Genomic DNA, 26,715 nt, shown 5'->3' on the forward strand with positions numbered 1-26,715 from the left:
ACAGCACTTTTTCACAGCACGACTGGTACATGACAGAGTGGTAGGACAGACACGCACACAATGGCTTTAGCGCTCGCTTGCAGGAAGGAAATCTGCTCTGTGGTGGTCTTAGGTCGTAGCCAGTTCCCGCCTGTTGGTTCAGGAAGAGTCTGATAAACTGTACAATTTTATTATTCCCTCAAGAATAAGGCTGCAGCTGGTTTTTGGCCAAAAGAGAAAGATGAAAACAGAACAAACTCAAAACAAGAAAAGGAGAGTGGCCGACTGCTGCTGCTCCTTCTTTGTTGTTATTTGAGTCTTCACAGTGCTCCTAGCTTCATGGCTGGCTGAGTGGATGGCTCTTTGTTTTTAACTCATTTTATTTTACACTGAAATTTCATAGGTTGTTCCACCAACTCCAGACACCTTCTTAACATTTGAGTGTCTAGCAGGGCTGACAGGTGTCCCCTGGGAACTTGATGTTGAACCCAACCTGGCTATTCCTTTTGGCTGTCCGTTTATTTTACTGTGAGGTGTCTTCAACTGCATCTCATCCCTGCATTAAAAAAAATATCAAAAGATGCAGTATTAGTGACAAATTAGTGAAAGACTTCATTCAGAATAAACAATTACCCCTGTCACCCTGAGTTCCTAGCATTGCAAAATATTCAAGCATGGGAGCAAGCTGTTTGAAGCCAGTGCACTAGATGAAAAGTCACTGAAATAAGAGAATTAAATTGGACATTAGGCTAGTGGACCACGTCCCAGTAATATATGTTCGTTTAATTCCTTGCTTAAATGTTTTGTTGATCCAAACTAATTGCACAGGCATTTGTAGGATGTAGGAGGGCTTAACTGTCACCACTGCACACCACGGACCTTAAGCCAAACTGTGTCTTAAAATCAGAAATAAATTCTCAGAAAAAAACCATTTCCCACTTAAATATCCAGGTAAACAAAACTTTGTTGCTCATTTCTGAAACAACTTGCTGGCACTTAACTTCAGGAGACCTACAATAATGGTTCTCCCACATTTCAGTAGCTTTTCAAAACTGTTGGATAACAGGAGAGAGAAACCTGGGACCTTAACCAGAGGCAAGCACAGCACAGTAAATACCAGATACAAAGGTAACTTAGATTTTCTGAAGAGCAGCCCTCCAGGTCCCAACTATGAAATTAAATACTGCATCCTCAGCAGGATCATGATCTCTTCAGGCTTTGCAAGCTCCACAGCTTCCAGAAGGAAAAGAGAGGCACATGCAGAAGCTGCAGCTGAGGATCTTGCTCAGGTGGCAGTTACTGAGGCTTTTGGCACAGCAAATCCTCTCTCTCCACGCTTTCTCACAGAAAGGAAGGAAGCAGCAAGGCCTTAAGGTAATGTCATGAAGCTCTGTGCTTTTATGAGCACTTCTGTACTATAGACACTCAACACTACTAAATACAGAGCTCTCTTTGCCAAGCACCAGGACTGGTCTCAGCCCGTTTCCCTCAGGGCAGTGTATGTTGCCCAAGTAGGATCCCAACTCTGCCCCTGTATCCACCCAATGTCTGGGTCAGCCTCTCTTCAGCCTCTGCAAACTAGAACAGCTCCACCATTTGTGTATAAGGGGAAGGATAATCTGCTTCACACCTTGGAAATAATTCCCCAGTTCAGCTATGACACAGTATCACTACGAATTTACAGCAAAACTGACCACCTGCAGTTCAAGGTACAGCAGAAATGCAAACATTTTGTCATCATGAGGTTGCTGTGGAGGTGTGACAGAACTGAAGAGCAGCCATAAACCTCCCGCCCTCGTGGCCCACAACAAACAGCTCATCTGGGCCATGCCTCCAGCGCCGCACTCTGCCCTTGCTCGCAAGCAGATTCCCACTGCTCTCAGCCCCTCAAGTAGTACATACCTCTGTGCTCCCACTGATTGCACCTCTGTAATTTCCACAGTGTTTACAAACGACACAGCCTTCGGGCCTCCGTAAGAGGGTGACCTAGGCATCCCTGTGGGGGATGATGGGACCTGGTGGCCTGGGGATTTGTAGGAGCCATTGCTCACCCTGCCCTGTAGTGCTTGATGGGACTGCACATTATTATTGGCTAAATCAGCTTGCAGAGACGTTGTGGAAGTCCTTGGTGCTCTTGTCATTGCACTTGAGAGTGAAGACACTGAGGACTGCAGTATGGGGTTCCTTGTGCTAAAGCTGGTGGCAGCCATCAGATTGTCCCTGGACCCGTATCTCATGGCCATGCTGCGCGGGTCTTCGGAGAGCGTGCTCACTTGCTGAAGGCTGTAGGAGCTGGGCGTGTCATAGACACCCGAGTCTGCAAACACCGAGTCAGGGTGTGAGTGGAGGAGCTTCTCCCTCTCTTCCATCTCCTTCCTTTCCTGGATGGATGCCATAATTGTCTTGGAAAGGTTATCATAGCGCACTGGGGAGGGGTCTCGCTGATGTGGGGCTGGGCTCCCCAGCACTGGGCTGAAGCTCTGCGGTGGCTGGCGCTGCAGCTCGCTGCCCCGGAGGTGGCACATTTTGGCTGACAAATATGGGGAGTGGTACCCGACAGAGCTGACTGCAGAATGGGCAATGCACTTCCTCCCCGAGGGAGACATGGGGTTCAGCAAACTGTCATATGAAAGACTCCCATTTCTGTTTGACAGGGAATTGGGAGAAAAAATGCTTTTGTAAGGGGTGGAAACCGCCCCTTCAGACTTCATTGGATGAAGGGGCACTTTGTCTGTCCCTCTCCTGCCAGCAGATTTCAGGCTCAGGGATCGTGAATTGATGGCAAAGGAATCTATCTGAAGTGGGGAAGACTGATAGGTCTTGTGGAGGGAGCTCTTCCGGTAGCTGGGGATGTCCAGGCTGGGTTCGGACTGGTAATCAAGGCTTCTGCCATCCTCTTCTATCAGAGCCCCTTGACTGTGTCCCTCCTGCAAGGTGATCTAAAACAGAGGTGAATATGAGAAACAGAAGCCAGTGACATGTAAGTACAGGTATGCTCTCTCAGTGAGTGCACGGGAAGGACAGAGCTGAAAGTCTTCCTTCTGACTGTCAGCCGAGGTTCATTACAAGAAAATCTCCTGACTCCTGTTCAACATATGGATTAGCACCTTAGAAGCAAGGAGGAGTTATTCATAGTAAGTGCTAAACAACATTGACAGTAAAAATGTAAGTTAATGCATGGGCACTGAAAACACTGAATGAGAGACCCAAGCTGAGACTCAAGTCTCAGTCAAGGTAAATCAGATTGTTATCTGATGATACTGCCCTTGGAAAAAGCACTGCACTTCACATTTTCTACAAATAGCTCTTGAGTTGAGGGATGTCTGGTTTTGCATGCTGAGACAGAAATACTTTGAGCTCCGTTTCAAGATGCTGGGGACCAGCACATTCTTATCCACTCTACTCTGCGCTATGAATATTCAGTAATTCTGAATTTCTGGTCATAGGTCTTCAAAATTAGGCACCTAACCTTAATTAAAGCAGAGAGGCTCCTTCCCACCATTCAGACAACAAAATGAAGCAATTTTGTCTTTTTTACTGCCTGTGTAGGAGAAAGTGGCCGTATCAGAAAAGGAAACAAAGGCCATAATTTATTTATGTGCTCTGAAAACAGATAGGACTTCACTTTGTTTTACTCTGTGAAAATTGCTCAGTTCTGTTCACTTAAAATGCCATTCTGTGCTGAGCAAATAGTTTTCACTGTTATTTTTAAGGAAGAGTTTCCCATAATGCACAATAAATTGGCTACACTGGCTCTGCAAACAAAGAATTATTATCAGTCACATATTAAATCAGAAATGCAGTTGACACAGCTCGTTCTCTGGTTTCTTTTAAAGGAAAACTATTGAAAGAAAAAACTGAATGACAAACCCCTGGTTTATTGTAGATTTTTTTAAAAAGCTTTTTCCTTTCAGCTAGAAGATAGAGAAATATGCAAAACAGCTCACTCTCTTCTAGAGCATGGTGCTAAATTTGGCCTTCTCTGGAAAAAGGACACCAAGTGACAGCCTGTAAAGGAGGATGAGAGCAATGACGTAGCTTTTAAGTATATTTGTGCTACTTATCCTTGTGTCCCAATGCCTCTTTCCTAGCAGCTTTCACCGCTCAAAAGCAGAATTACCTTGACAGGCTGAAGAACTGATACAGAACAGACACCATGGCATTCCACACATAGCCCAGTCTCTTTCCCTCTGTACCTCCTACTTAGGCTTGGCACACAAATCCATGCCCTCCCATCAGCTCACTACGTGAACCCCATTTTATGATACTCCCAACTGATTACTAGTGAGTTGTGACTACATAATAAAACTGAGCAAGTCGCCAGAGCTCGCACACCAGCAACAGCAACAGCATTGTTTTGGGTTAGGACTGAAACAGCAACCCTCAGAGTGAAGGTGCTGCTCCCTGTTATCATTTCACAGCACTGACCAGTCCTCTGGCCTAATCAGAACCTGCCCTGTATCTATATTGCATCTCTGGCTGTGCACTCAATGAACACAACAAGCCTGCCTTCCTTGGCTCCCTGACTTTTGGCATTATGACTCAGAATGCTGTGGCTCCCACAGCTCAAAATTGCTAGACGATGCCTGGAAATAGAATATTTTGAACTGGATGTCAAGCCATTTTTCATGTAATAAAATGAAAATGATACAACATTAAGCTTTTTGGGTACAGTGCACACACTGTTGTTCTTGTGTTCCCTTTCATAAGCCATTCGTTTCCTTGTCATGTGGACAAATCCAGAGAGTAAATCTTACTCAGTAAGACTATTGCAGACAATTACTGCAGTAAGACTAAAACTTAAACTTGGTCATAGCTGGAATTCCACTTATCACCATCTTTCTTTTCAAAATGAGAAGGATTCACGAAAAGCTTTCCTCACCATTTAAGGAACATTCTGCCTTATTACAGTGTTGCTGCAGTCAATTATTTTTATCTACCTTATTTTCCTTTCCTTACTTCTTTCATAATACTCCTTCCTATCACCCCCTTCTTGTTATTCCAGGGGTGACACTGAAGGACCTGATGAAATTAATTTTGAGAAAACTGCACTGTGTGTGGTATGTGTTTTTTAAGGGTGTCTTCACTGGTGTGTGAAGACTTGGATACATATTGCAAATTTCCAAATTAGACCAGTGATTTTCCAAATGCTGTTCTCAGGCCCTGGGGGTCAAGGAATATTTGCAACAAATCCAAGAGAAATAAGTTTCATAACTTCTAAGCAAATGAGGAACTGTCAGAATTCCACAGCAAATCTGTCTAATTGTTTGGGCCTCAGTTTTCTTGATGGGTGAAAATGATACCAAGTGTTAGGAAGGTATTTTTTTCCATATGACCCAAATGCACTGAATAGGTGCTAAGGAACGTCCAACATGAGGAGTCTTCTGTTAATTTTCACTAAAATACCTCTTGGGATGCTTTAAAAGTTCTTTCTATTTTGCAAGCTGACATCTTGAGTAATCAGTGAATACACAGAGTATTGGCTAAAGGGTTTGATCCAGAGAAGCACTCAGCATGCCCAGCTCCCTCTGAAGGGAATGTGAGATGGCACCTCTGCCAGGAGAAGGCAATGGGAGGTGACACTTCTCAGCATCCCAGGATCAGGCCGAGACACTGGAGCAGCAGCAGCACACGCCTGGCAGCGGGACAGACATGTCAGCAGGGGGAAGCTGTGAAATCAGACATGTTTCCATAAGGAGCACAGTGAAAATAATACACTGTCACACAACAGTGCCAAGTGTTGTTATTTACTTTTACACTCTGACATTCACTAGAGCCCTGCAGTGAATCCATCCTCTGCTCCACACTGCTTTGTGTTAGCTGGGAGCAGAAGCTCCCGGGCTCGCTCACCTGCTCGGCCGTGGCGTGGTAGTGGACTTTGGGATTGTTGCTGAAAGCCGGTCGGTATTTGTACATGGCAGGAGTAGGAGGGCTGATAAGTTTGGGTGAGAGGCCACCTTCTGGAAAAGAAAAAAAAAAAAAAGTACTTTCTATTACAGTGTGTGTGGACAGAAAGCTGTCAGCCATAATTCCTTGCCATCCATCGTCCTCTGCAAATGGATCTGTTCTGGGGAGAATAAAACTTGATGTACTTTTGTGTAGCATTCCACCAAAATCAATGGGGGCCCTATGGCAGTAAGAGCACATTGCTGCCAGATCAGCCATCTACAGAGAAGAAGGAACAAGGCACAATATATTGAGTGGGGTGACACATTTTGGTGAGTAGAAATTTTGTGTAATTTGAAGTAGTACTACTTCTGTCTAAAAAAAAATAAAAAATAATAATTTTAATAGTATCAAAGCATAAAGTTCACATTCTTAGAAATTAAATAATTCAGTTTGCAATGCCCAAGAATTTCATGCTAACATTTCTGATTCCTTAGATATTTTTCATTTAAAAATTGATTTAAAAAGGGGTTTAAAAGAGTTTATAAACTCTGCAAAACTGACATGAAATATTCAACCTAGGCTTGAATGAGTCACTTCAAGCTGGCTTTTCTCTCCCATTCCTGCTCTTAATTCCCCTAGTCTGGAAATCCTATAAATAGAAAAAAAGCCTTCACTCAGATCCCATGTTTTGAAAGAATAAGAGAAACCTTTTAAAGACGCTAAAATAGTTTCTTATTAATAAAAATAAAACACTGATCATGCAACTATACCTTCACTTGTGCCCAGCTGCCCTTTCAGCTCAGAGTACTTGCTTGGATCCCCTTTGGGTGGGAGAGGTGGTTGCAGATCCATACTTTTATCCTCCAGACCTTCCAGGCTGATTTTAGACTGAAAATTATCCAAAAAATCAATCATTACATGCAACTTGGTTAAATAACAGCATGTGGCAGAGTGCTGGATGTACCAGAGAACCAGAACTACCAACACCTATAATGACAAACAGGATTTTGCATCCACTGCAGGCAAGGACTGTCACATGTAAAATTAACATTGTCATAACCAGCTAGTAGAGTTTCAAATGCACTATCCTGGTCTACATGGCACGCTAAGTACTATAATCATCATGTTAATTAATATGTGGTAGAAGACAATAGTGCTTTCTAGCATTTTTCAGCAACTTTCCAGGTAGCTCTCAGCAAGTAACTATCCAAAGTGTATAGGAAGTAACTAGCCACAAAAATCTTGCAAGCTGGCTTCCTTTGAATCCACCACTTTTTATGGGACTAAACAATTCCTTCTCTATTATTCAAGCCAGGAGAAACTGAAAAGAGAGGAGGAGAGAAATCGGCTTCTGAGTCAATATTCCTTGCCCTGGACCACAAGCATTCTTGCAGCCTGGAAGCTCAGAACATTCTTTGAAGTAGATCAGCTGACCTGGACTGGCGGTAGAAGGGTTTATTAAAATTAATTTGAACACCAAGAGGTGACAGGTCTCGGGACAGAAAATAACCACTGCAAAGAACAGCCAACTCTTCCAAAAGAAGCCCAGCTGGATTCCATTCTAGAGCTGCCTGTTACTGGATCAAGAGCTGCTGTTACTGAACACGTGTTACTTTCAGAGGATGAAGTATATGACAAGGACTCAAACTCTAGTTTCTGCATCATCTCAAAGAGATTTGTCAATGACAGACTCATTCCCAGGCTTGATAATGCTCAATCCATGCCCTTCAAAAGCAGAGCTTGGAGACTTCCTCACCTTGCTCCGGTTGAGGTTGGCTTGGATTCCGTTGTCACTGATCTTCACTGTGATCTGTCGCTCAGACAAATCAGGTCTCAGGAAAGGAGGCTTCACACTCACAGCTTGCTTTTTCTTGGGCTCGACCACATACCTGATTAATTGTGCAACAGTCATCATTAAAATAAACAGTAACCTAAGAACAAGGCTTAAAAATCTTCCCACTTCCAGGCTATGATTTAAGAATGTGTCAGAACCTAGGTAAGAACCTCCATTTGTTTCAACATACACAATAAGTAAGCAGCAATAATTAAAAAAAAATATATATTAGTGAGTAAAAGGCAAGGATACATTTAAAAAATCAGCAATTTTTGAAGCACTAATGGACAAGAGCATGAAGAGCAAGAGAGGCCTGCCACCAAAAGAGGTGACTGACTAGATCATCCCAGTTAATATGAAACAGCTCCCCTGTGGTGGGAGTCAGTGACTGGGGGAACAAAACCCAGCACATGTGGAATTACGATGGAGAAGATGATGTGCTGACAGTTCTAACTTACCACATGGTGACTTGTTTCTGTACCATGTTTAGTGTTCAGCTAAATGGAGGTAAAAGAGACTGATAACTCTATAGGAAGGAAAAAATCTAAGAGGAAATGGCTGACTTTAGATATCTAATTTCTCTCCAGTGAAACAGAATTCTCTAAGTGCAATTGCCCACTGGCTGTACAATGCCTAAATACCAATACACACACCAGCTTTCTCTGCTTTATGTGGTGAACAGGACATTCTAGTAGTGATGGCTTAGGGACCTTGAATATACAGGACGATCTGAACAGGTCTTCACAAAACACAAATGTTCTGCTTGCTATAATTCTGTGAATAGTCATGATGATGGTACTCACAACCCTTCTCTTAACAGAAGTGTCTCACAGCATTTAATACCCAGCTCTTCTCATCCACCTTGACCTGATTTTCATGTGTTGGAAGGTTTGGAAAGCAACTACTCCAGTGTCTATAACACATGTAACAGTCCTTTAGGACTTATTTGTTGTATAACAAAGGAGGAAAAAAAACCCAGGTAAGAGTGTCAGGGTCTGGAATTGTTCAACATCCCAAAAAGGCTCAAGTAAGTCTTGTAGTAAGATTATGAACATGTTTTCAGGCTGGATAGTTCAGCACCTAGAATTATTTATGGTCCATCTGATCTACTACATTAAGATCCTGATTTCAAAATGTGAAATGATAAATCCTTTCCCCAAAAATAGAAAGCCATAAATAAATCTCAAGTTCTGTGATGTAGACCTCATTGATAATCTGTTTTATGATAATGAAAGTGCCAGTGAGATTGAAAACCACAGCAGCCTTAAATTAGATTTAAGTCTTAAGGAGAAAGGCTGATTTTAGCTTCCTTCCTTTTCTCTGGCAGACTGGACATTGCCTGTACAGTGTAAGAAGTTGTGTGGGAAATATGGTAACATATGGATATTTACCTTGCTACTAAAAACCACTGGATAAACAAGCTGGTGAAGACAAGGGTGTGAGCTCAACATAATTTGACAAACTCATCCCAAAAAAATATTTCTGGGATAAGGGTGGTGAATTACAGGTTACAGCCATGCAACAGGGAAGCAGCTATCACAGAGCTCTCCCTTCAGGACTGTTTTGCTTTGCTTTCCTCTTATTCCATCAATGATCCTTGGCTTTTGTGCCCAGCCAAGCACACTTTCTTCCCCTGTCCCAACAACTAGACTTGTTCCCTCATTCCCAGCTGAGAGCATTTCTCTTACCTGGGAGCCAAGGGGCTGCAGAGCACATGTTCCACGTTTCCACAGCATCCTCGGGTAAAAGGATTCACACCCCCACGGAATTTCCCTGTCACCTGGAAACATGTTCAGGACAGCACTCAAACCTCAGGTTATGTAAAAGTCATCATCCAGGCCTCAGAAAGCCAAGAACAAGTCTGACCCTTTTGTCCTTTCCAAACAGATTGTTTTTCTTTGAATGCTGCACTTTTTCTCTCCAGCTCTAACATACCACCTCTGTCAGCTAATTCCAGCTAGGAGGCACTCAACTCAAGATCCTTCCCAAAAGGACACTGCTGAATGTGACTGGGTTGCAAAGTGATGTGTTCACCTCTCCATGCTACTCCTGCATTGGATTTGTGTCTGCTCCCAGCCAGACATCCTGTTTTGGTCTCTTTTATTCCCGTCACTTCCCCTCCTCTGCCTTGGCAAGTCCCCTCCAAACCAACAGCAATGTCAAATCAACGTTCCCAAATGCTGGATGACAGCAATGTTTCCTCTCTCTCAGATCCCATCCTGAGCAGCAATCAGTACAAACCACTGCCTTATGTGGGAGGGTGCCAGGAACTTCCTGGTGATTACAATGTTTGCTTGTAAATGAGCAGGTTTAATAAAAGCCAAGCCTCATTAGACTGGCAGGATCCATTCAAGGCTTCATAATCATTAAAGAGTTTGTACTCTACAGGCAGATACTTGAAAGTCAACATATGGGGATAAATACCAATAAAGCCAGGGAGATTAATAGTGGTTGCCATTAAATGCATTACTGATGTTGTTTGCAAGTAAAGTATTTTAATCAGTTCATAGTTCTGATCTAGCAACAAGTTTACAGAGTACCAGAAATACTGTAATAACTTGCATGTAAAATAGCGATTAAATGATTCTGCAGTATATTATGCTGGCCTTGTTGATATAACACAAAGCTCTTTAAGAGGCCTAGAGAGAGAGGCTGAAATTCTGAGATTTGAAAGAGCAACCTTTTGATGAAAACACAGGCCTGGGACATTTGATACATCTGCATTCAATCCTAGGATCACACTGACTTGTGCCAAATGCTGGCAAAACATTTCATAACTCTGTGCCCATTTTCTCAAACACAGTATGAAAATAAAATTTCTCCAACTCACAGATAACAGTACTAATTATATCAGTTTGGTTTCTAAAGTAGTTTGAAATCCACTGGTAGAAAGCAGTCTAAGAAGGAAGGGTACTTATTTACTCTATTCAGGAACTAAAAATACCAGGATATGAGCAGATGTTGGGTTATGGGTTATTTTGATTCCATAAAAGAATTTCAGAGGCATTCAGAAATCTCAGAAACATCTAAACCCAGCCACTGTGCACTTTTCAATCACAGTCTGCCTACTCTGAATGCTCAGAACTTGCAAACTCCAGAACTAACAAATAACAAAAATTTACAGTAAAACCACAAAAATGTCTGTACCACTGGCCTACAAAATGTACTGGGAAAAGAGGACAAGATAAGCTGAGCATATTCCAACTGGAAAGCTGACAGTAGATAACTACAAGTGTGAGAAAAGAGAATCAACACTGAGGCTGCAGGAGAAAAGAGAATATTTTAGAACAGTGGCAAAGCCAGGAGCAGATCTCACATCCATCTCTCCTGGTCTGGTGCTCTAATTACTTAGATATGCTTCCTCTGAAAGTACCTCGGGGCTGGGAACATCCATCCTCCAGTTACAGATAACTGCTACATATGACTAAGCAGAAATTACGACCAGATTATATTTAAGTTTCAAAATGGCATGGGAAGATGAATTAAATTTCAAGCGGTTTGGTAGCTCAGGAAACCAAACCTAGCTAGGATATATTTTCCAACAGTTATTTTGATCACAGAAAAAAATCTCAACCTTTCTAAATTTTAGTGCAGCCACAGAGACGTGAAGTTAAATTTTATGGTTTTTAAAGTTAAATTTTTCCTTCTTCTTCAGCCAGAAATTTTCATTGAGAGTTTATATCACTGCACTAAGACAAGTCTAACGCAAACCACAATTTGGGCTATGATACCAAAATGTCCTGTGTTTCATCCTACTATTGTTAGCACTATCAAACCTAATACTTGGCCAAAATCAATTTTACAATGAAGAGTAGATGATTCTGAGCAGGACAGAGAAAAGCATTTGAATATGACAGCTATGGAAGCTTGCTTTGTTCAAAGGCCATGTTAGGCAACAGTTCAGGATGACTTCAGATTCCTTGCTTATGTAAACCTCCCACACTCTTCTGGATCAGAGTTTTTATTGTCTCTTGTGGGATGGAGACAATGTCATCTCAGTTTATGAAGGTCTGGCCTTAGACAGATGTTTTCAACACTCACAGCCTGCCCAGGAGCCAGACAGCTCCACAGCATGGAGCCATCAGCCCCCAGGACAGCCAAAACAGCTCAGAGGGAGCTGCAGAGCACCCATGGGTGCAAGGACAGCAAAAACCCATCTGAAAAAACCCCAAACCTCAGGGGAAAAGAAGTATGGTGGGGAAAAAAGCCCAGAAATGAGGGGCACTTTGGAGCTGGAGCTGTGAAAGGGTAAAGCAGCGGAATTCACAGAGTTCATGAGCCTTGGGATGAGGGCTGAGACCAGTGCCACACCTGCAAACTGCCCCTTGGGTTGGCAGGGGCCTGTTAATGATCCCATCACACTTATCTCTATCATCCACAGCAAACCATTAATGTGCACATGAATGCTGTCCGCATCAACCACAGGGACTGTGGATCATGGACATTTGAGTAACTGCAGGGGAACTGGAGTTTTACAGGCTTTTTGGCACAAGGTGTCATGTTGGCACTTGGTTTGGAGAAGCAAAGCAAGTTGTGTCCAACAGCTCTGTGTGTGTGTTTGTGTGTTCGTATGCATGAGAACAAGAGAGAGACACAGAGGCAGACAAAGAGCTAACTCAGACCCTATTATGGGCAGTGTGGGCTTGCTGGGGGAGTTCAAAATACCAGGAGAGAGGGGCAAATGATTTAATCTTTTCCTTTCTTTCTTTCACTCAATCTCATGGATTGTTCAGTCTGACTCATAAAGTTTGAACTTCTGAGGTTGATGGTACTCACCACATAAAAACTATTTCAAGGGCACGAGTAGATTTTAAATAACAAATATGCCTGGGGTGATACTCTGTGGCTATTTAAAAGGGGAAACCTTTGCCTGCAGTGTATTAAAAAAAAATCTGAAAATAAAACTGGGTAATCTTCCTAGATCTTCACAAAAGCTCCAATAAGAGCATTATTGGTAAGACTTGGACCATCTTTTGCTTTGCCCAAGCTGACTTGCTGATTTTCCTTCCCACCTCAACACCTTAGCCACAAACATGGAGAAAGGATTGCTTCTTACCTGTTCATTCGTTGTGCGCCCTCGGGCCACTAGAACAATATGGAAGCCAGTGAGACCAATGACTGGGATAAAGAATAACCCAGCCACACACATGACAGCCATTCTGTACCAAAGAGTTAAAGAAACTGGGATGAGTGAAGGGAAAGAGTCTGTGAAAGACAGGGAGAGGAAAAGGAGAAAAAAAAAAATAGGAGAGTGTCACATAATGTCATGGAACGGTTTGGGTTGGAAAGGACCATAAAGATCACCTGGTTCCAAGCCCTCTGTTGTGGACAGGACACCTTTCACTAGACCAGGCTGCTCCAAGCCTTGTCCAGCCTGGCTTTGGACACTTCCAGGGATGGGGCAGCCACAGCTTTTCTGGGCAACCTGTGCCAGGGCCTCATAGTGAAGAATTTCATGCTAGTATCTCATCTAAACCCACTCTCTTTCAGTTTGAAGCTGTTCTCCCTTCATTCTTTCATTCAGACCCTTGTCCAAAGTCCCTCTCAGCTTCCCTGGAACTCCTTTAGGCACTGGAAAGGGCTCGAAGGTCTCCCTAGAGCCTTCTCTTCTCAGGGCTGAACAACACCAACTCTCCCAGCCTGTGTCCAGAGCAGAGGGACTTGAACTCTCTGAGCATCTCTATGGCCTCCTCTGGACTTGCTCCAGCAGCTCCATGTCCTTCTGGTGTTGGTGCAGCACTCCAGGTGGGGTCTCATGAGTGCAGAGTAGAGAGTCCCTGACCTTTAGCAAGGTCTAACTAAATTTCATCTCAAGGTTAAGTCCGTCTGCTCCTAGTCTGGGTCCTCACCCTTGAGATGGTTAAAAAGTAATGTGAACTCAGTGATTCTGGCTCTACCTTTCTGCCTTGTTAAAAATGTTCTGCACTGATCTGTCCAGAGCAGTGTCACCCCTCAGAGCCAGCGGTTCATGTGTTACACCAGCATGCAGTGGGATACTTCCAGAGCACACTCTGCTCCAAAATACAGCAACTGAGTTTTAAATACGGCAAACAGCATTTGAGAGCTACACCTGGCTGAAAGTGAAATTCAGGGAGGCAGCTCATCCTTCTGCTGGGTTGTCATGACAAAGATTGAGAAAGACAAAGGGTCAGGGACAGTTTCTGGAGCAATCCATGTTTACACACAATGGGAACAGAGGAAAACCTGCACTGAGCATTTACAGGAGGAGAGCTGTGGGGGATCAGGAGAGGCTCTGCCAGCTCCCAGAGTACAAATATTCAGATTCATTCTTGCACATTTTCCTCAGTCACTTTGAGTCTGGAAAGACCAAAAGGAAGGATACGTAATGGTAGTATGAGCTGCTCCCAGCTTTTCCATATGGTTTAGTACGAAGATGAGCCCAAAGGTGAACACTCCAACCATGTGCGTACTTAAGGACAGCAAGAAGAGAAAAAAATAGCGGTAGTTCCTCCGTCCTATGCAATTGTTGACCCATGGGCAGTGATGGTCAAAATCCTTGTAAAGAAAGGGAGAGATAGGGAAAAATATCCAAACAGTGAAAGAAAATACATTGCCTTAGAGATGAATCTGAACCACTGTCACGTAAAATTACGTCAGACTAGTTCTGCAGCTTTACAAAATTCTTGAATGTCCTTTATAAGACTTTTTAGGACCAAATTGTTTTTCTATCCATGAATGGAGAGGTACTTGAGTGTTTATAGAGTTTGAAGAGAGGATATATTAAAAATAAAGGACAGGCTATTTATCTTCTAGCAGCAGAAGACCTAATTTTTTATCATTCTTAGCATGAATCAATTACAATGAAGTTGTTATAACCTAAAATGGTTTGAAGATGCAATAGTGCTGCAGAATTCCCTGTCCAACATTTTGGTATTTATACTGAAATGAGTCCACTTTGAACAATGGACATCACAGAAGTACCTTTTTACCAAGCAGGTCACAAAGAAAAGCAACAGCTGGATCAGACACAGGCAAAGTTCTGCACGGGTTCATTAAGTTATGAATCCAAATCTAACTATTTGTCTCAGTCACAAGTCCAAAGTCCCTCACAAAGGCAAATCCCTTTTAACAGGAGATTTAATAATGAGGGCACAGAGCCACAGACACCCTCCAAGTGCCTTTACAGTTTTATAAGCATGTAAATCCACTGTCCCCAATGGGATTATTCTTGACGTGAAGACAAGATCAGGTGCAAGAAATAAACCCTCCTTACCTCTGTGTTCCTCAGAGCAGATATTACACATTCATTGTGCCAACAAATGAACTGTTTATTCTTTGCTTTGTGGCAATGCTATTTTTAAGCGCTGCTCAATGATGACACAGGGCATTTTGTATTTCTAAGTTTTGCACAACGCATTTACCAAAAATTTACAAAATACCGAAAAATGGATTAGAGCTTTCTCAAAGCACATTAGAAAATGACAGGGGCAACTTAAATATTAAGATCATCTCAGGCTATATCTGAAATACTGATGTAACATCTTTCTGTTATGCAAATCTGGCTGTATGCAGCCCAAAATACCTATGGATTATGAAACTATGTAAGAACTCATGGCAAACATTTCAATAAGGAAAACAAAAATCTGACTACTTTTTTCCCAGATTCATTTTTGTGTCCCTCTGGTAACAGTGTGCTTTAAGTTTTAATTTGTTTCTACAAGTGTTGTCTGCTTTTGCTGTTTATTCAATCTCTTATCAAACTGGTTCAAAAGTTTTATATTTGGGAAAATAATTTTTATTGTACATTCTAGACTGAAAGTGAAAACATGTGAACTACAACCCTGAGTGGATCCTATATGGAAAGCCAGCAGAGTCACTCCTGTTACTGTCTCAAAGCTCTTCTAGAATATGACAGGTGAGTGGGAAATAAGCATCACAAGAATCAATAAAACATGTTTAAGGCCATGATTTATTGATTCAGAAGTCATTAACACTTTTCACCTACATTCCTCCACAGCAGTAATAATATAATTACAAGCAGAGCTCTGTACTTGTGCACCTGAACAATAGGGAACATTCAACTGACCTGACTGTCAATAGAACTTGTTGAGGGCTAGCCAGAGTCACCTTGCCTTCTGCTATTTTATGCAGTTCCTTTTGGATTCCCTCCAATTTTCATTTCTGCTGCAGAACTGACTCCCATGGAAGCTTTACATCAGCATGAAACTTTAAGTGTTTATACCAGTGAGCACTGGGCAATCTTTTTCTGAGGAAACTTAATTTACTCAAAATGAATTTTTATGCTGAACCACCAGGAAGGTGGAAGAAAGAAAATCCATAGGACAACTGAGAATTTACCATCATCTAAACAATCCTCAGGATCTTGAGTTAGTGAAAACATTTATGTTTTAAAACTAGGAATGTACGATTCCAGTTTCCTACCAAAAATCCAGCTCTATCCAACAATTCACAGCAGTCTAAACAAATTGTCACAACTTACAAATAGCTGTGGCTACTCCCCTCAACCCAGGGACTTTGGCAGCTCCTCACTCTCAGGCTTCTAAAATCCCACATCCTTCTAAAGCCTTCCAAAACAGTACAGCCTTGTCCTATTTATTGATGGTTACTAGGCACAGCACTGCTTCCAGATAATTATAACTTAGATATATGACTGACACAAGATAAATCCAGGCAGCCTTTCTCTCAATTGTAACTGTGCTGCTTTCTCTATTCCCTTGCTTATGGCAAAGAGGATTAGGACAAAGGTAGTGTATACAGAATTCCAGCTGACTCTGGTATTTTTTCCCCTCCTGATTAGTAATTCCTTTCATTTTAATGGCACAGCTGAATATATTTTAGACATATTAAAGATTTCATATTACTCTTGAAAAAAAAAATAGACTTTGCAGCAGAAATGATCCTTTAGCAGTAGAATTTTTAGCTCAGCAATAAAAAGTCCCTTGGCAATACACTGCTGTGAATACAGTGCTCTGTACCTACCTATATGTCTGGGAGATGCTTATAGCCCAAAAGCACATCTTACTGTTCAGGGGTTATTTTTCAAATATCCTGTGTGACTCACCAAGATCCTAGGGTATCAAAAATCAAGGAAGTGCCCTAATTCAGAGCAATCAACATTAGAAATATGAATGAGTTCATGCTCTGAGCTGGGGTGCTGAATCAAATATGGGCTCCTTCCATTGACTGGAGAACCATTTGCTGAACTCAGAGTTTGGTTCTCCTGAACTCACACACCATTGTGGCTTCTCTGCTTGTCCACTAAGGTAGGCACCAGTTTGCTCCAAATTAAATGATGAGCCTTAAGTTCACACATGACAAGTTAAAATGGTTCACCCTGAATTTCTTGCTCTCTTGAACTCTGCATCAACTCTCCCATTCACCCCTTTTTTACAGTCACAATCCCTCAGCTACTTCAAGGAAGACGCAGCCAGCATTATACACTTTTATTTTAATTCTTGCTGGCAACAGGGCTGACAACAAGCATTGTAGCATTTGTAACACACATAACTGAGGGCTGTGCTTCAAATGGTACTGCTCAGTGGGAGCCCAACGGGGCTGCAGCTGTGAACTTCCAGGAGCTGGAACACTGGGACAACCCAAGCGCCTGTTTCCACTAGCAGGTGCAAGCCCAGCCCCGTGGCAGAGCCTGGAGTGCCCTGAGCCCCAGCAGGGTTACCTCCACGCAGTTGTCACAGACGCTGCAGTGGGAGCAGCGGGGCGGGCGGTAGAAGTGGCAGGTGGCGCACCACTTCATCCGTACTTGGATTCCTTTGATCTCCACGTTCTTGTACAACGGCGCGCGGAAGTCATCGTCTTTATCCTCGTCTTCGTCTGCTGCTCAACGCAAAACTGAGGGTTAGTGGAGACAGCAGAGGGCAAAGAGAAAAGAGCTAATCCTGTCAGTGGCTGGGACACAGGGACACTGCACAGTCCCGTTACTGGGGAGGATGCAGAGGACAGATGGTTCCTCACCTCTGCCCTGTTTAAGAAAAGAGTCCATATAAAAATAAATGCACAAAATAAAACCCAGTCTGTAACAGACAAATGTATACTGGGAAGAAAAGATATAATTCTAGATTCCTGTGATCTCCATTTGTTTCCTCCTGACAGAAAATCTAAGAAGTTCACATCTATTTAACACCTGGTTAAACATTATAGTGCAGCTGGCATTGGCTGACTGGCTCTAAATTAGGTGGAATTTGATAATGTTGTCCCAGAGGAGCATCAATTACTGTCATGCAGTTCTATATTAAATCTTCTCTAGATGTGTTATCACGATCCAATTTCCATTGACTTCAGAGGGAATTTCTCCCCTCGCTTAGATGAGCTTGGGATCTGGCTCTGCTACAGTATTTATCTGCAAGAGTATTCTCTGGATTAACGTTTGTGCGTGGAAGCAGAGTGCTGTACTGGCACCATTCCCTATAATTTTCCTTCATAACTAGTCAGTGGGACTCTTAGAGAGAGCCAGACTAAATCCCTTAGGCACTTCTATAAATACCGTCTGTAGGTTCTCCAATACCATTATAAACCTGCCCAAGCTGTGCAATACATGTGGGCAGATGAAAACAAGACACTGGAACAGTCAAACCATTTAAGCTTTTATAAAAAATCTGACTATGCTGACAAAAAGTTTGTACATTGTATATACCTACATGCATTTAAACATGTTCCTTTTGCAGAATTCAAGCACCAAGTTTGTATAAAACAGATTCACATCAAAAATACTGAAAGCCAATTGTTGTTGGTATAGTTAGCCAGCAAAAAATGTTGCCAGTCTAAGCCTAGACTGTAAATCAGATTTTTCAAGGCAGCCCCAATTTCAGTTACTTAATACTTCCTTTCCTACTCATTCATTCTGGTGTATTACCAGAAATTCACTCACAGAGCCAATCCTGATTCATACCAGAAAGATTCAGAGAGCAAACAAACTAAAAGGAATATTTAAAAAAATGAGTAACAGATCTGGAAGTTTGATTAAGCTCCTCTTCAACAAGCTGGGTTTCTGCTGCCCAAGTTCTATCTGCCAGACCCGTAAGCTCATATCATATACCTGGAAATGTGTTTATTTCCAGTTTCTAGTAACCTGAGCAGAAGAATACATTGACAAAGGAATGTATCTTACTACAGATTCTCATACACTGATCCACTGACATGAAGCAGCCAAGTCTCTTATTTTCCTAATAAATTTTTGGTGGCTTCCTTACAGGAAATGTGTGATTTCATTAGAGTCTCAGCTTTTGTACTGCTTATTGTTATTTTGGTTTTGAAGTAAATTCCTAACTATTAGAAATGTGATAAGAAGCTTGAAAACCAAGAAGAACCTAATTTCAACAGCAGAAAGCAAACACAGTGACTGTGTAATAATTTTAAGTCACTCCTACAATTCCTGAACTCCTTGCGCTGGCAGCTCTGTGGGCGGCGTGGGGTGGTGATAAGATTTTTTTCACATGCACACTTGTGATCTGAAATAACATCTGCTCCTCTTTCCTCCTAGCACTGGTATTTATAGTCTTTTCCATCTTCTCCCTTATCAGTTTGCTTCTTTCACACATCTAAACTCCTCCTCCATTACTTTCTCTCAGGACGAATGCCATGTCTTTTCTCTCCCCTTGCTCCCAGCAACTTCCTGACAAAGCACAGGCACGGCACAGAGATGCAAGGCCAAGGCCACAAATGAAGTGAGAGACAGTAGAGGGGTGAACTTTAGGAACTCCTCCTCTTCCTGCTTTGCTCCTGACTCCCTTGTGTAAAGGGAGATGGGATGGGAGGGACGGCGATGAGAAAGTTTCTATTTGATCTCCCTGTGTGTTTCTTCCTTAAATGCATAGTCCAAAATGAAGAACTTGTTTGCAAAAGGAAGTTAGAGAAGCCCAAAGGAAGGTATGAACTGACAATACACTGATCACTCCTGGGGCCTGGTGATGTCCAGCTCTGCTCTGAGAGAACTGCCCTGCACAAACACACTGGATTCTCAGACTGAGAATGTTTAATGTTTAATTAAACATTGCTATCTCTGCTGAGATAAAGAAACTAACAAGTCCAGGAAACTCCTTAAAACTCCACCTGCCTAAGTTCTTTTGAAAACCACTAGCATTTGTAGCTTTAAGCACCTATACACTGTATCATTTGATCTTACACAAGTGACTGAATCTTGCTTCTGCCTCAGTTTGCCTTTGCACGCAGTAATTTCCTTAACTGGAGTGCTGCAACATGTGATCAGGGGTTCAGAAGCTACAGCTGAGAGGAATGGCAGAGAGATGCTCATCTGCTACCTGGAGAAACCTGGCCTTGCTATTCAAGGAAGCCAGCAGGACTGGTACCTTGTTCTTGTCAGGTATCAATCTGAAATAGACACTGAATCTGGTGAATAGAGGTGAAAAAGCACACAGCTTGCAGACAGCACAGATCCATTGGGTTAGACAGACTGCCTAGAGCAGTCTCTGCTGCAAACTGCGTGTGAATAATTATTGGAAGACAGATAAAATGAGGTGATAATTCTCTCATTAGGATGTGTTAAAAGAGATAGCTGCACTGTGGTTCCCATTACAAAAGCTGAGTGATCTCTACCCTATTTAATCAGCTGTGAATCAGTACTAATTTAAGCAGGAATATTTTTCTAAATGTACACATTTTTAGACACTCTAAGGCAAACCTTAATCATTATCTGTTCTAGTGTTCAATGCTTCTGCATTTCTTTTAAGGTATTCTGGAAGGACTGCTTTGATGAAACTGTTTCAGAAAGTTTAGCCTTTCCCCTCTGCCACGCTCTGCTACCTATTGCGAAGACAGTGACTTAAATCCAGTGAGCCAGCATGACACAGGGGATAGCAATCAAAATCACATCCCTCAGGACAACTATGCAAGGAGAACCGTTCTACACAACCCTGTGCCCTCGAGTGCCAGTCTGAGCAAGTGCAAGGACACCCAGGAGCTCAGAAGGGAGCTGGAGGGTATCCAGCATTTCACTTCCATCCCTCCCCTACTGACAGTCAAGTATAGTAAAGAAATAAATAAAGTCTACAAGATCAATCATCAACTTGTGTGTTTGGCCACTTGGCACTTCCTTCGGCTTGGGTTTTCAATGCTCCCCTCCCCAGCCCCTGCAACATTCCCATTTCTGTTACCTCGTGGGAAAACTCCAGGGTCCATGAAAGTTGCCATGCTGAAGTTTGCCAGTACAAACAAGAAAACGAGCCCATTGTACACTGGGATGGCTGGGGAGATGGCTTTTGTCAACCAGGGGCACCTGTGGAGAAGAAAAGTTATGGGTAAGGGCTCTTTCAGCTGTAACACTTTGTTTCTTCCCACTCACCACCATCACACAGAGAAGTACTCTGGGCCCCCCCAGCCATGCAGCAAGGCTGAATTTGCAATGCAACAGAAATTTCCACGGAGCCAGTTTCAGTGATCACTGCAACACCCTCTGTAAAGCTGCTTTGTTCCAGAGCACAGAAAGCACCGATTGTTCACAGGGCTCACAGGGCTTTGCCAGCCGATTGCCTTATCTGCAACCTGGCGTTTTACTACTCTCTATAAAAGCTTCATCCCATTGTTGCATTTCTGTTACCTTCTCTACCGCCTTGTTGCAGCTGGGGTTACTTTCAATTTTCCCTGGTGTAAAGCACAATAGGATCCAAACCACTGATCCCCAAAGCAGGGGCAATGAGAATCACATTCGCTTCTCACTAAGCTTCCATGGTTTTCAACACTCAGAACCAACACTACAAAACCTCTCCTTGGGGGAAAGTTTTGTCAGACCAAGCATGGGCTTTGCAGGTGTCAGCAGAATGTGAAAATGCAGTATCAAAAAGAAAGTGGATGGCATATGCCATGTGAACAATGTTCAGAAGCACCAGAAAGATTTGCTGCTTACCCAGTGAGGCTGAGAGGAACTGAACGTAAAGGGTAAAGGAGAACGAGTAGGAGACTTTGGAAAGAGGATGGGGAAATGTCTGTTAATTAGAGGAAAATTGTTCAAACTGCAAAGAACACTTCCCACCAGCAGAGAAGGGCATGATGAGGCAGAAAAGAGCCTGCCTTACAGGCAGCTTCACCAAATAAAAAGCAGTGTGCATTCACTCAGCCATTCACAACCTCTGAACACCCCACCAAATGTATTTCTCCTGTCTGCAGGAGGAGGTTTGGTGTTACAGGGGCCCTGAGGAGAAAAATATGATCGATCTCATCATACTTGCAAATATAAATAAGGAAGAATGTGGGTCAAAGTATGTAATTGAAAAAAAGACCCCTCACTGAGTTGCTCCTTAGATTTCCATGTGTCTTGATGGCCAAGGACCTTCCAAGGCTGCTGAGCAGGCAGGCATTCAGCAACGCCTGCTGCTGTTAGCATAAATCACACACTGGCCCATGTATTCTGGTATTTTGCCTGCATTACATCTACAGTTGGATCTGACTGTCTGCCAGGCTGAAGCCTGTGCAAAAAAGGAGAAAACAACAACAAGCAAGCAGCCTTCTTCCGTGAATTTGCACTGGGTTTGCTACCAACAAGCTGCTTTGAACAGCTGAGAATGGTGTTACTGACCTTCAAGGGACACTGTCAAACGTGCTCTTGTGGCCAATGTTAGAAAGTCACCACATTTTCATCTCCCATTTCTTTGTGGGCAGGCAAAAAGAGATTGTTTTGCACTCCCCACCTCTTCACAGCTGGGCTTTACCACTGCACTGCTGCAAACTGCTTTTAAAAGGACCTTTCCTTGTGTGTGCTTCACTCAGCCTGGAGTGAGGAAAAGAAGGACAAGTCCTACCCAGGGCGAATGAACTGTAAAGCCATGAGCAAGACACATCTTTTGCCAGGGCCAAACCTCCAGGCTGACTAAGGGAGAAGGAAAAAAAACCAGCCAAAGATAGCTTGACCCTATGAGATACCTACCCTAAGAACCTTATGTTTCTCAAAAGGTGGAATTTCAACAAGTAGCAAGGTCATACTGACTTGCTGCCTTGCTCAGTTTGCCTCAAAGCAGCTGCTGATGATTGAAAACCAAAGGCACAAGTTTCTCACTTGCCAGGAAAGGTGCTGCTGCAGTGACCTTGCCAAGCAAGCTGCAGGCCTGTCACTAACAACAGTTTCTGCCACATCCTTTGGAGGAAAGCAAAATAAATCCTGAAGTAAGCAGTTATAAAATCAATTCTACTCAGGGAAGAGCTCTTCCCTCTAAATTATAGTAAAATTAGATTCAGTAATGGGCATGACTGACTTAATTTCTTCCCATGAAGTAACTGCCTACACAGAGCAAGATTATGAAGTTACCCATTGCTTGTCAAGCATGGAGGAGAGATGTCCTCGGCAGTAAAGTCACGTAGGTTGGCAAATCAAGGGACAGGAAACCCTTTCTTAAATTTAACTAGTTACTCTGAACAAGATTATAAGGAGAGAGACTGTCTCAGATGATTAGTGTAAGCATTTTTTAACATTCTCATTTGTGATTTATTTTGTCATGTTCCCAAAAAATATATCAAAATATTAGGAAGAATTTTAGCTATAGAATAAACTGCACAGCTCATTTAATGGGTAAACAGTGTATCTGAAAACGCTTCATAGAAGTTGAAATAAAGGACAGAGTGAGTCACTGTACATACTAGCCACAAGGTCAGTTCACAATCCTTCCATTTCTTCTTCCCAGAATTGTTATGCAGCATCACAGATTACATAAAATTAGATGGGACAAAAGGGGCCTCATTTGTAAACTAGACTGGCCAATAACAACAGATGTGGAGATCAAGTCCTGGCTCATAATTGTAAAAAGGTCTGAAAAAGAAAATAAAATTTCCAATAGGATTCACCAAAATGACGCAGCCTCCCTGTCCCTCTCCACTAATGCACATGTAATTTTTGGTAAAATAACAGAAATTCTAATCTGAGCCTAGCAGGTTGTTTAATCACCAGTCCATCATGTAAAAGCCTGGCTTCTGCCCCTCTGCCTCAAGAAGAAAGCTGCAGAAGTGTTGAAGCAGGACCTGTAGTGAGTTTCTTTTTACTTTGTGTATGTTATCTTTCCAGGAGATCTACTTACAGCAGCAATTATGCCTATTATACAGGAACAAATATAACTGAACTTTTCCTTTCCTTTTTCCTCACAGACGTTCTTGCAAATCCAAACAAACAGCACATATGATTTAAAGCTTTCTTTGGCTGGCGAACCCAAAACTTCAAGAGGCTACAGTTTTGTGTCTTCAACTCATCTCACAGTGGAATTATACAGCAGGAAGGGTATCACAACTTTTATAGGGCTATATGAATTAAATAGAGCCAAGACCAGTGTATAATCCTCCAATGGAGCACCACCAGATTTTTCTCTGAAAGTGATTGTACAATGTGTCCTATTCCAAGTTAATTGGAAGCCTGACTTAAACCAGAAGACCTGAAGGGTAATGTTGCTACTGTTGCAGGTACCAGCCACACTGAGTCAAGGGCTGCTCCAAAGAGAAACTTTCCTTGGCTTTGTTTACTGTAGAAATTCAGAGCCAGCACAAGCCACTATGGCACACTGGGGATAATTACGGATCTCTAATTTTTCCAAACAAAGCACACAATTACACAGGCAGCATTTCCCTTATAATTATACTTCTCTGACATAGAGTGATTCTGTTCATAACTCAGTGGAGAGTAATTCAGGGTGACAGATTTAATCTCATTTATCCTATTTGCTCTTGAAACCCTATCCTAATAAAACGGAAAGTTAAAAAGATTAACAAATAGGATCACACAACTTGCTAGGTGTCAGATAGACTTAGCATGATCAGCTGCCTTCCTCTGCTAAATTAAACAACAAATAATCCTTTCTGCTTTTTTTTGCCTGGTGCTTTGTAGCAAGACATGTTTGTGTCTTACAATTATAGTTCACCTATAATTAAGTAATTGAATAGGACATTTTTCTTGAATCCTTCTCTAAATTAAGATTTGGTATTTTTCATTAAAACATGGTTAGACAGTAGACCACAGAGAATAGAGCCCAGGATTCCAAGAACTCTGACACTGGCCACCAATGACAGAGCCACCAAAAACCACCTACTCCCCCTGGCCACCCCCGTTACCTGTTCTGCAAATGAGACCCCCGTCAGACCATCTTCCCCACTGCAGGGCAGAGAGTTTGAAAGCCTTAAAGCATCTCTGTTAGGGCCAGGCTGGTGGCTGTGGTGTTTGTGTTCCTGGAGGCACCCACCAGCCTCCCCTGAACGGGGCAGGGGTGAGGCTCCTGCTGCTGGGCCGTGGTGTGAGGATGGGTCTGTGATTTACCCCACAAACAACGGTGGTTCATTTTACAGCCTGCCTGGGGCACCACAAGCACATGTGTGCACATGTCTGGAGGTCAGAGACAAGGAGCAGGACACGGGGCAGGAGGCTACAACCCTGCCCTTTCTTGAAGCTGCTTGTACAGCACACAGAGATGTGGCAACCTCAAGACATGGGCATCCAGGCTTTGGACAATTATCCACACCTACTAAGTAGACCCTCAAAATTGTGTAATTGGCTGCTCAGCTGCACCTAGTAATCTGAGATTACCACACATCCTTCCCCTCAGCCTCAAATGGCTGATGCATAACAAAATGATTCATTTCTCCACAAATCATAAGGCATGGGGTTATAACATGCAAAAGAAAGCATCTCTTAACTCAAATGTACTTCTGGCACCATTACAGTGGTAAAAGAGTAACGTGGAATAGCCGATTCAGTGCATGCAAGTAGAAGCAGCTCAGTGAAGTAGGGACTAATTAGATAAGAGGGGTCAACAAGCAAACATAATTTGACTAAGAACAAGTACTAATTTCACTGGAAACTTTCAAACAATGACCAAAGAGTGTAGAAGCCCGTCCCTGATTCCTTTCCAAGAGTTTCTAGCCAAACCTGACTATTAGGAACATGTTTTCACTGTAAAATCCATATAAACCATTTCTAATCATCCGACCAAAGATTTAACATTTCTAACATCAGCCCTGGGAGCTGGAACCAACATCCTGGGCTACCCAAAAGCTGCCCTAACCTGTAAGGCACAACAGTCAGGATGGCTGAGAGGACACACCAGAGGAGGGACAGGTCCACAGGGGTAAAAGTCCTCTTCAACCAGCACTGCACCAGCTGGGACATAAATGAAAGAGCTGTCAACTGACTGATTCTGAACACCCACGATTTAGAAGGAATTGGATGTAAACACTGTACCTTAAAGACCATTCTACTAGTTTGTATGTGGGACAGAGAAGGTGCAAGACACATCCTGAAGGCTGTGCATGGCCCAGTCTGCACCACAGAGCAGAGAAGGGCAGAGCTCTCTTAGTCTTTAGCAGTGTTAATCTAACACATTTCTCACATTTCCCAGTCTGGGTGAGATTTTTCTATTTATATGCTTTTTCCTACCCTGAAATTACAGAAAAGTACCTTTCTGGAATAGTAATGGAAGAAAAAAAAAATGTGTTCATTTTCCATTTTTTCTCACTATCAAAGACAGCATGAAGATTACTGTACATCTAAAAATATTTTCCAAGGTGCTGAGATATCTGTAGGTTTAAGAAGGCATCACTGGAAACAGTCAGGAGAGAATTTATGTGAGTGTCATAACCAATGTGAAACAGAACAGCAGGTCTTGTGAAAAGGAGCAGGAGGTTCTGGACTGCCAGGTTCTTTGCTCACCTCTGCACATCAGATTTTGATAAGTGAACTAATTTCTGCACCATATCTTACTCATTGGTAAGACTGCAGATAGTACATCGTTGCCATAGCATTACACTCTCACTGTGAGTATGGCAGTTTTACTGACAGAAAGTAAAGGATAACAAATCCAAATGTTACCAAAAAATGGGAAAAGGACAAGTAAATACTGGAAAATTTATTACTGAAAAGCAGTAAATTATGAGAACTGAGAGCTACATACAACAGCTCATGCTGGTGATAAAAAGGACCTACCAGAACATCTACCCCGAGTTTTCAGGTGCAGTTATCCATCAGAAGAGGCAAAAAAATCACCCCAAATCCCACCACCAAAAACCACATTAATTTCATTAGTCCCTTCCTCATT

General features: G+C 42.6%; 1 protein-coding gene across 1 annotated transcript in view; it reads right to left on the bottom strand.

Annotated features, from left to right (window-relative positions):
- Positions 1–339: 339 nt before the first annotated feature.
- ZDHHC8 (zDHHC palmitoyltransferase 8) overlaps positions 340–26,715 on the bottom strand; it is a 106,769-nt gene continuing 80,393 nt past the window's right edge. Inside the window, exons 2-11 of the mRNA XM_014253949.2 lie at positions 20,812–20,933; positions 17,361–17,518; positions 14,046–14,218; positions 12,759–12,861; positions 9,391–9,482; positions 7,625–7,757; positions 6,639–6,756; positions 5,830–5,939; positions 1,882–2,918; positions 340–535 (exon numbers count right to left, since the gene is read on the bottom strand). Coding sequence (XP_014109424.1) covers positions 364–535; positions 1,882–2,918; positions 5,830–5,939; positions 6,639–6,756; positions 7,625–7,757; positions 9,391–9,482; positions 12,759–12,861; positions 14,046–14,218; positions 17,361–17,518; positions 20,812–20,933 — 2,218 coding nt within the window. The 3' untranslated portion in view covers positions 340–363. The remainder of the gene's footprint in view (positions 536–1,881; positions 2,919–5,829; positions 5,940–6,638; positions 6,757–7,624; positions 7,758–9,390; positions 9,483–12,758; positions 12,862–14,045; positions 14,219–17,360; positions 17,519–20,811; positions 20,934–26,715) is intronic.

The sequence above is a fragment of the Pseudopodoces humilis genome, chromosome 20 (genome assembly GCF_049639895.1).
Source record: "Pseudopodoces humilis isolate 2021_Gansu_Grassland_sample_001 chromosome 20, ASM4963989v1, whole genome shotgun sequence".
Lineage (NCBI taxonomy): Eukaryota > Metazoa > Chordata > Aves > Passeriformes > Paridae > Pseudopodoces > Pseudopodoces humilis.